Below are 10,919 nucleotides of genomic sequence, written 5' to 3' on the forward strand. Positions count from 1 at the left end.
CCCTTCCCCTTGGTACCCCCCGACCCCCCCCCCCCTAACTCCAAGCCTGACTTTGGAACAAGCCCGCATCTTCGACAACATGCATCTCCTCCGAAAAGAAGACTTTGGTACCAACTAAATACCGCCTCCCCCTCCCCCAAGTTCTCTCTTGAGCTCCGGGAATCCTTCAGAGTTCAGGGTCCGCTGGTTTACTCCCGTGGAAAAAGTGTGCGTGGGCTTTTGCGCAGCAGCTGGGGGGTGGGGGGAGCCCTGCAGAACTGGGGCTGCCCTACAATGCCTGGAGAGAGAGAGGCGAGAGAGGCCTCGATTCAGCACATGCAAAGCGGCGGGATCACCCGGAGAGACACCCAGGCACCGCACTTTCTATTTTCCTTTTGTGGGGAGGGGCGGGGGACGGCGGGGGCATGAGGGGCTTCAGGCAGGAGGGCGCTTGTTGCGCTTGGGGAAGCCATGCCGTGAAGTCCCCTGGAGAGAGAGAGAGAGAAGCCCGTGCCGCACAATCGCCGGCACGGAGATGCCAGGCGCACTTTGGGGGACTTGAAGAAAGGGAAAGCTGGGGGGGGGAGGGCAGTGTGAGGCTTGCCGCAGCCCGGCAACAGCAGCAAGTGCAAGAAATAAGTTGGGGGCCAGGGTGGTAAGTTGGGGGGCCCCAGCAGAAAGTCAAGGAGCCTGGCCCCGAAATGCCCCACTGTAGCCACGGGCCTGAGGGCAGGTGTCCCAGAAATCGACCCAGGAAATTGGAGACATCCATCAAGAATAGTTTGAAAAAGAATTTGGAAGGCACCACTGAAATGCAATTAATTCTCCAATTGATGGTACTGTGAATTCTGTTAACATTGCAATGTGCAGTTCAGACCGTTGGTGCTATTGCTAACCATGCCTTCTTCCAATTATGTCTAGATTCTGCCAACTGAGTTGTGCAGATCAATGCTAACATAACCTTTTGTAACGCTCCCTACGTGGGAATGCTTCTGATGAGGTCTGGGAGCTTTAGCTGGTATAAAACACAATGCAAAGCTCCAGTCCAAGATCAGCTGCTAAGGACAAGGAACTCCAGCGACACGTGAATTGCTCTGGTTACCCATTGGCTTCCGGGCCCAGTTAAGAGTGCCGGTTATTAACCTTTAAAGCTGTTCATGGCTGGGTCTCTCATACCTAGTGAACTGCATTTCATAACAGCTGCATCCTCCTGGTGGCACTCTCGTCGAGGAGTGTTTGTTTGGCAACAATTAAGTCACAGGCTTTCTCTGCAATATGTCCATTCCTTGGAAATAGCTTACTAAAGTGGGTACGGAGGACACCTTCACTTGCTGTGTCCAAGGACACTTTCACTTGCCGATCAAGCAAAACAGGAGTGGAACAGGAAACTTCACGCAAAAAGTTCAACCAACACCCTGCACGGCTCCTAGCACTTTTTGCGTTGCTTAGGAAACTCATGTTAGTGTAAATCTCTGTTTCCAATCCCTGTTTCCAAGCCAAAGAGCTAGCGCTATCCAAAGACTTTTCCGTGGTCATGTGGCCGGCATGACTAAACGCCGAGGCGCACGGAACGCTGCTACCTTCCCACCAAAGTGGTACCTATTTATCTTCTTGCAATTTCTTGCTTTTGAACTGCTAGGTTGGCAGGAGCTGGAACTAGAGACGGGAGCTCACTACGTCACTAGGGTCTCGAACTGCCTAGCTACAGACCTTCCGGTCTGCAGCTCAGTGTCTTAATCTCTGAGCCACTGAGACCCCCATAAGATCAAAGCTTTAGCCTTATTTGCAGTTAGATTCGAGTCCGGTCGAGAGTTTCAGAGTATGAGCTTCCAAGAGTCAAAGCTCCCTTCATCAGTGCAGTTCTACTGCAGGCCAATCTGGCCACCCTCTGAAACACTCTTATTTGCATTTCAGTAGTGCTGAAAGCTCAGGATCACAGAAGCAGGGACCCTGATACTAGCAGGGTTAATGCACTCTGGAGTCAGTGTGTTTAGAAGGAACTGTCCTTTACGATAGGGCATTCCAAAGATAAAAGAAATTTCAACATCTCTAATCTGCATGATGATGTTGCGCTTCCACAAATTCTATATTTATTCACCCCCTTTGTTTGTTGGCTTCAAATGAATGAGAGCATTAAACTGATTAGCATTTATCTGATCTGACTGCAGAGTTGTAATTCCCTCCATCAATTTGCTTACAAAGTGAAGGCAGCGGACCTCTCCTGTTCCAAGGCTGCACCAGAGATAAAAAGAACGAGGATTACAAAGGGTGAAGAAATCCCACCAAATATGCTCAAATAATTAATTAGCTTTCTGCCAGCAAAGAAATGTCTCCTTTGATAACCGTTTCTTAGATGAGAAAGGGCTCCCTGGATGAAGGTTCTTTTGTTACTATTAGGGCTAACAGGCCTTTCCCCCGACTCCCAGTTGATTAACTGTCTTACTTTTAATCAATATAGTAAAGAACTAAAGAAGATAGAATGCCTTTATCAAGGAAAATTTAGAGATGTGCAATGAAGATAATAGGTTGCTTTTTGTTGCTGCTGCTTTTTAAATCAGATCACACATTAAAAGAAATGTATTCCTTGGAAATTTATTTTTGAATTGGAACATTATTTATGGAAACCTATGTCTGAATGGAGACATGCACTGACACAACAAAATCCTCTCCAGAAAGCTTTTAACGGAACTTGGTCTAAATTAATTCAGCGGTTCCCATTTCATAACCTAGATTAACCAATTTCCTGATTAATCACCCTAGTTAGTATCTTCAGCTAGAATTGCCAGGCCGTTCTTCACAGTGTCCAACTGCTTTTTTACCCCAGGCCAGTTTGGCTGGAGATCCTGGAAGTTTTTTGTCATCTTCTGGGTGTGGAACAGTGGCCACTGGGGGTGTCGAGAGGGAGGTATTTGTGAATTTCCTGCACTGTATAGAAGGTTGGACTAGATGACCCTGGAGATCCCTTCCAACTCTGTGATTCTATGATTCTATGCTTGATCCAGAGTAGTCCCACTAATTTCAGTGGGACAATTTCTAACACAGAGCTTTAATTATAGTCTTCAAAAACCTAACTGTTCTAGATGTGGAAAAACTCCTGGAAAACACCATGTAGAAGAGTGAAATGAAAGCACAACAGTTTACAGCTTATACTGGATAGACAGACAGATATTCAGCGGAGGGCATCCAATCTTTGTAGTGAATGTTTAACACAAAGGTGCCGAGACATTCTTCACTGGTTGTACCACATCTAACCGCTCACAGGATCTCAGCCAACACTCCCTCCGCTTCCACCTAGTCATCTCCACTCAATTTCATACACTCATGTCTCTGCCTGTCACTCTTGCTGCTGCAATCATCGGAACCATATTTACACGTGCAGAAAACTGCCCTGGGCCACTTGAGGCTGCAGGTGAGGGACAGCACTTTGGATCGCCCCCCCCCCCCAAATCTACTACAAACAGAAAGATAACTAGAAAGGTTCTAGCCCGGACAGGCTCAGCCCCTTTGTCTGCTTGTGCTCATTTTCCATTTGCAGGGAGTTTGTAAAGTAACAAGTACAACGTGAGCGACCTGAAATGATGCAGTTCATTCTGCCCACCTTAGTCTGCTGACTATGCAGAGCAGATTGGGGGGGGGAGGACAAAAGTGGGGCCTGGTGGGGAGGTCCTGTGGTCTGAGACCACAAAGGGCTTTCAGCACAGACCACACAGCTCTAAAACTTGAACCATTCCAGTCTGGCTTTCGCCCGGGGCATGGGACAAAGACTACTGACGACCTCCGCAGACATCTGGACCGAGGCGGCGTGGCGGCGCTGTTGTTGTTAGATCTGTTGGCCGCATTTGATATGGTCGACCACCAGCTGCTGGCCCACCACCTTGCCGACGTGGGGATTCAGGGGCTCGCCCTTCAATGGCTTGTCTCCTTTCTCCAAGGTCGGGGACAGAGGGCTGGGCTAGGGGAGCAGCAGTCCCGGAAGCACCCGGGGGTAAGACTGAATTGTGTTTTAAGTGGTTAACTGTGTAATTTTATCGCACTTTGGGTGCCTAAATTGTTTTAATCGTGTTGTATTTTATTGCACTGTTGTGCCTATGTAAGCCGCCCTGAGCCCACGTGCGGGGAGGGCGGGGGTATAAATGTAATAAAATAAATAAATAAATAAAACCAGTCACCTGGGACTTCTTTCACAGAGAACAAAAGGAGAAAGGGAAGCACGACGACAGACAACAGAAGCTAACTTTTTACGCTTCCACCACCCACTCCTTTTCCAATCTGCACGATGAAGGGTGTATTTAAGCAACTGAGTAAAAAAAAAATTTTTTTTTGGCACAAATGGACGAGGCTGGCTAAGTTTATAATATAAAGTTCTTTTCATTGAACGAGCCAAAAAAATCAATATTCATCTATCTAAATTTGGCCTTAGGCACCAAAGATTTGAAATGACAGTCAACCCGCTCTCGCCAGGATGTGGGTTACAGAACAAAACATGGGACCATGTAGCGCTGAAACATAAATTCCTAATTTAAAGTAGTAATAAATGCCATACTTACCAAAGGGCAAGGCGTTGCTCTATTTCCTTTAGAAAGGTGGTATGAAATTTGTGCAAAGGTTCAAAGTTGGAAAATATGAGATTCTTCAGTGCTTCTGGCATGCAGTCATCTTTACTCACTGAGCCCTGGAACCACTATAAAGACCGAGCAAAATAATAAGAAAAGTAATTGGGTCTATCAAATAGCATAGGCTTGAATTTTGGTGCCTCACATGGCAATATATCTGTATCATGCACTGGCTTATTTTCTTGTGCTTAGTGACAAAGAAGGTCATACGTAACACAGGGTACAGTGACCCAAATGAAATAAATACCAGAAAATTTCCATATTTATATGAGTAGCTGTGTGTTAGCCTGTAGCAGCAAAATGAAATAGGAGTCCAGTGTCACCTTAAAAACAAACAGAAATTATTCAAGTATAAGCTTTCACGGGTCAGAGTTCACTTCATCGGATGCACTGGAGGATAAATCTATGAGGATGATTCAGATACACAACAGAAAGGAGGGATGTTACACAGTGAGACCAGTTCAAAGCAAGATCCAATCCAAAGAGCAATCAGTTCACTCCGAGTGGGCGCGAGAAGCTTCCAACAGTTTTAAGTTGCCACTTTAAGAAGCCACTGGACTCCTGTTTTATTATTATCTTTCCATATTTCACGTGCTCAAGCTGCCTCAAAATACTGCAAACACAGATACCCCAACAGATACCTTGTGGCTTTTATTTAGTTCACAGATCTTCCAAGGCCAAGTTTTACTTGCCTCACAAATCAGAACTTTCAACAACAGAATTATGTGCCCATAATGAATTGCAAGGGGGGGGGGGAATCTCATTTCCTCTTCCCCCACTATTTCTTCTTTCCCCTCCCTGGCAGCCTCCACAGCCTCTCCTCCTTCCTTTTCTCCTTCCCACCCACCAGCCAACCTACCTTTATGAACACTAGGGTCTTCGGCTTTGCCTCCTTCCCCACCCGACAGCTTTTCCCCAGGAAAAGTATGCCTGAGTCGTGTAGTAGTTGCTGCTGCCGGGACAAGTGTCATGGTGGCTACCACCACTGGGTCTGCTTCCTTCTTTCCTTCCCACCTACCAGCTAGCCTACCTTTATTTGCCTCTGGCCAAACTACCAAATACAGTCTGGCCAGGCTGCGTGATGGGTTGTATAGTAGCCGGGTCCAGTTGTACAGTGGCTGGCTGAGTTGCAGCCAGTGGGTCAGGTTGAGTTGTGGAGGTAAGGAGTTTCCAGGAATTGTCACTGGGCCTGTCTCTGGCAAGTCTTCCACCATCAGGAGACATGAAAGTGGAGGGGTGGCAGGATCTTTTTTGGGGGGGGCTGTTTCTGCCTCCCACCCCATTCCTGCCCCCCCCCCCCACTTTGCTTTACAGACAGAAACACTTGTCAATGTTATTGTGGTTGTCTGGCAACTCCCAACAGCACCGTGGGCATTCTTTTCTTAAAGTTACAGGCACTGTTTCTGTTACTTTGGGGTTTTTTAATCCCTCAACGTATTTGTTTTTAGATTTCCGATTTTTCTGCAATTTTAGGACTTCAGGTTTGTACACACACACACCACGCTCTGTTTTGTGGCAGTATTGATCACATCCTCTCTGGCAGGGTTCAGAAACAGATACACTGATGTGTGAATTAAAAGGGAAGGCTCCATCTACTGTTAGATCTTTCAGAACAGTGGAAAACCAGTATTTGCTTTAAAAATAAATAGAACTATAGAACCCAGGAATGGGTAATCCCAACTTTTCATTTGGACTATTCACAGTGGCATATCTAAGCAACCCATCATGCCCTTTTCTGATCTATCAATCATACCTGCATTCCACCCTTCCCCTGAGAAGCTCAAGGCCACATACTTGCTTCCCCCCCTCCCCTCATCCATTTTATCTTCACAACCACCCTGTGAAGTGGGTGAGGCTGAAAGATAATGAGTGGCCTGAGGTGACTCAGAGAGTTTTGTGGCCAAGTGGGAAACTGAATCTGGGTTTTCTGGGTTCCTAATCCCACACGGTACACTATACAGCCTATGAGAACTCACACCACAAGAAACCAATTATTGTGTTAAAGTGTCGTAGCATTCAGCCCCGTTCACATGAAGCCTCCATCTCAGGAGGCGGCAGGGAGAGATCAGGAGCGGGCCTCGGGTTCACGCCTTCCCTTTCCATGGAAAGTAGTGCTATACAAACCTTGAGGGCCCGGGGCTCTTTTTGTAGCAGGAACTCCTTTGCATATTAGGCCACACACCCCTAATGTAGCCAATCCTCCAAGAGCTTACAGAGCTCTTCTTACAGGAGCTACTGTAAGCTCTTGGAGGATTGGCTACATTAGGGGTGTGTCGCTTAATATGCAAAGGAGTACCTGCTACAAAAAGAGCCCTAAATTTCTCCCTACCAGAAGGGTACAGGGAAGGAGCAGCACATTAAATATCACGTGAGCAGCCTGCACGTCTCTTTGCTGCAACAGGCTAGCCGCAGCCGCTCTCCTGCAGCCCACAAGATTTAAGGTTTTGTCGTGAGATCACAGTTGCCATTCATCACGCGGGCAGCCTGTGATTCTCGCATGTGTCAAAAAAGGCGTCTGAATTTTTCCTGCTGGAATGACAGGCAATAAAAGAAGAGCTCTAAGAACACAGCTCTGTGGGTAGGGCCAGCAAGGCTGGAGGAGAGTCTTACAAACCGTGTCCATACAATTGAAATCTGAGATCCAAAGTGTTAACTTTAAAAGGACGGCAGCAAATTGGGTTTTAAAAAGACAAAGAAAAATTAAAACAGGCCCCCATTTTAAAGCCCCACCCCAACCCCAGTTTCCTGCAGTTGGTAACTCCAATTACGACCTCACCACAAACGCCTTCTAGCAGCGCTGCAAAGAAGGGGAGGCTTCTACCAAGGCAGAAGATAAACTCATTGTAGAAGATGAATAGGTACAAATCAAATGGAGAGACAAATGGTAACGATCAAGTCCTGTTTTACATTCAAGGCAATTTTTTTAAAAAATACCGATGTGATGACTTCAAGGTCTTTCAGGTATGTTCGTTCTGTCGTGGACACTTCTTTCGCAATGAAGTATGCTTTATCCGTTGGAAACCTCTGAAAATTACAAGAACAGGGAGGGGGGGAAAGCCACTTTTGTTCTCTGCTCAAAGCCAAACTCTTGGATAAAAGACAGAAGGGGGGGGGGAGCAGGAGGACCATTAAAAATTAAAGAACTCTGTACGAATGCTGAAATATTAGCTGTTGAAAACTTGCAGATAAAGACTCAACAGCGCCAGCTTTATTTTGTCAGGCATGACCATGAAGTCCTGATTACAGGGCTATAATGGCGGCAGAGGCAGGGGGAACAGGACCCAACAAATGTCCATGTCCGCTGTGTGCCCTGTTTGGGGCTTGCAAAGTAAACAGACATGGAAAGAAACAAAAGACCCTGACCTGTACAGCCCAGACAAGCCCGATCTTGGAGGGTAAGCAGGGCCGACCCTGGCAAGTGCTTGGAAGCGAGACCCCCAAGGAATACCAGGGCTGGGATGCAGAGGAAGCCAATCGCAAGACCACTCCCTGAAACGTCCAAGCCCCACTACGGGTTGCCAGAAGTCAACCATGATTTCCAGGCGTGCATGCATGCGCGCGCGCACACACAAATACGCTAGCCCAAAAAATACGGGCTGCACATGTAGTATAATTTTAGAAAGAATGCAGAAGACTTAGGAGATAGGGAGTAGACTTGTATAACCTCTATAATATTTATTCAACAGTTGAATAACAGTTGATACAGTATTGTAGAAATTTAGAGTTTTAGTAATTTTGTAATTAACATATGCAGATCAAACGCAGTTTTATATTTAAATATTTTATATATATTATTGGTACCCTTTTGTATTGTTTGTAATTGGGCTGGTGATACACCGAATAAACTGAGCTGGCTGGCTGGGTTGTGCACTAGTGGAAAAAAAACACACAAATACGCACCCAAAAAAAAGAGAGAAATAAATAAAAGGGGCACTACTTCTCTTTCCTGTCCTCCTGAAACATTCCATGCTCTGCTACGTAACACGAAATGGCAAAGGTTTCGGGCTGGTAGCCTTGAACTTTCTTTAGCAGAATGGACTTGAAGGTGTTTAACCCTCACCCCCAAATTTTCAGCATTAGAGACCACCTTGAGGCTAGCTGCCAGCTAGCCGAAGAGGACACTGTTTCGGAGGCTAGGGGAAATGTTCCTTTCCCACTTTCCTCCTCACTCCTGAAGCCATCCGGTACAGAGGGAGATTTTTTAAAAAAATTCATCCCACCTCCTGCTGCATACGGTGGTTTTAAGTGAAACTGGGGCTGGGTGGCTGTCTGCCAGAAGAAATGCACCCTCCAGTCCTGACCTTAATTTCCCCCAGGATCTGTAAACCAGTGGTACTCACACCACAGCACAGAGAGAGCCACATTTGTAACTATTATCAACCAAAAGAGCGACATGACTACCGTCTGCCGTGTGCCTCCCCACCAAATGCACACAGCCAATAGGATATGCATGTTGATATAAAATGTATAACCTTTGCAATTTGCCAGCGTACCTCTGAGCATGCAGTACTGCCTCTGAGAGCCAGTTTGGTATAGGGGTTACAAACTGAGAGCAAGTTTGGTGTAGTGGTTAGGAGCGCGGACTCTAATCTGGAAGAACTGGGTTTGATTCCCCACTCCTCCACATGCAGCTGCTGGTGTGACCTTGGGTCAGTCACAAGTTCTATCAGAGCTGTTCTTGAAAAAGCAGTTCTTGAAAGATCTCTCTCAGCCCCACCTACCTCACAGGGTGTCTGTTGTGGGGAGGGGGAGGGATAGGAGATTGTAAACTGCTCTGCGACTCCTTTGGGTAGTGAAGGGCGGGGTATAAATCCAATCTCTTCTCTCTTCTTCTTCTCCCTACCACGGCTGAACCTTAGCCAGCCCTTATGTATCTGGAGGGAGGTGAAGTGTTTTCAAGTCAGAATTAGCACACACAGCGATGTGAAAGCTTCCACATTCTCCAGAACTATTAGGCTGAATGTTAAAAGATATATGCCTCCCTTATGCTAAGAAGTTCCCTTCGAGTTGAACTCCGGTGTTGCAAGAGGGTGGTTAGAACCTCCCTCTGCGCTCAGCGGGAAACACCTGCCAACCACCCCACCCCCCACCGGGGAATAGCCTTGCCTACTTTTCGGAAACATGCTGGCGAATGGCAGTCAGGACTCAGAGCCACAGATGGCATGTGGAAGAGCCACGTGGGGTTCCCGAGCCACTAAGTGGTCATCACTGCTGTGAACTGTTCAAGACTCTCGATGCACTGCAGCTTAAGAGTCCTCAGCAGGCAGATAGGGAGCTGGAGGAAGTGCTTCCTCTAATTCTAATTAATTCCCCCCAAAGACTCTTTAAGCTGCTAAGGAACAGGTGCACTCAGAGCTTAAAGGCATTTTCCTCACTCCAATGCACTGGGCCAGAAAGGAAGGTTCTTCTCCCTTGGCCAGAGGTAGGCAAAGCCTGTTCGCGTGGGGTGGGGGGAGAAGAGATCTCCCAGACTTCATACTGCTAAGAAGGGAGAGGACGCTTTGGTTACAAGCTTCTCAGTGGCTCTATATGAGTCAGATCCCTCTGCCTTTCTCCTGAGGGTATGTCCCAGACTGACAGAGAGGCTTGCAGAGAATGGAGGCAACTTTCTGCTGTAACAGCTTCTCTGCAATCAACGTGAGCAGCTCAGAAATTTCCCTTTCTCCTGCCGGTTCCACAGGAGGGCCTCCATGGCCATTCCAGTTTAAGCTATGTGCAAGCTGGTAACTTTCCTTCAGTTTAAAGCCCGCCAGGCAGAGCGAGCGCTTGCTCCTGTATTCTGCCCCCCTGCTTATAGGGTTCCACGGCACAGGTCTTCCTTGTTCCCTGTTGCGGCCTTTCTGGGCTGCTGAAGGTAAGCCATTTTTCTGCATGCTTGAGGCTTCCCAGGGGTATGTCTTTGTAGGTCGCCCTGCTTCAGAAGGAAAGACGTAAGGATAGATTTTCTTGGGCATTCTTATTCTGGAGTAAGATAATGTTTTCAAAGTGCCTTTGGTACAGAGTTCTCTTCCTCAGCTGGAATAACCATAGCATCCAATAGAGGATGATTCATTCATTGCCCACCTATTTTCCAATATATCCTATAATTTCAAAACGCAGGAGTGTGGAGCGAACAGCTCTGCTGCCACATGTCGTGAAATGACTAAACTTAAAACTGCAGAATCATCTCCTAAGCAAGACAAGAAGTAACAGACATAACAGACTTACGACAACCTGCTTTTGTGTTTCACGGGTGGTTAAAAAATACACTGAACTTCCCTTTTGGAGAAATGCAAATGCAAAATGGTGTTCAACTTCCTTACTCCAAACCTATTTTAAAATCTACCA

General features: G+C 46.8%; 1 protein-coding gene across 1 annotated transcript in view; it reads right to left on the reverse strand.

The window, feature by feature from the left end:
• FARP1 (FERM, ARH/RhoGEF and pleckstrin domain protein 1) overlaps positions 1 to 10,919 on the reverse strand; it is a 121,683-nt gene that overhangs the window by 37,952 nt on the left and 72,812 nt on the right. The window contains exons 18-19 of the mRNA XM_015415097.1: positions 7,527 to 7,616; positions 4,527 to 4,660 (exon numbers count right to left, since the gene is read on the reverse strand). Coding sequence (XP_015270583.1) covers positions 4,527 to 4,660; positions 7,527 to 7,616 — 224 coding nt within the window. The remainder of the gene's footprint in view (positions 1 to 4,526; positions 4,661 to 7,526; positions 7,617 to 10,919) is intronic.

Source organism: Gekko japonicus, unplaced genomic scaffold (assembly GCF_001447785.1).
Source record: "Gekko japonicus isolate JY-2015 unplaced genomic scaffold, Gekko_japonicus_V1.1 scaffold52, whole genome shotgun sequence".
NCBI lineage: Eukaryota > Metazoa > Chordata > Lepidosauria > Squamata > Gekkonidae > Gekko > Gekko japonicus.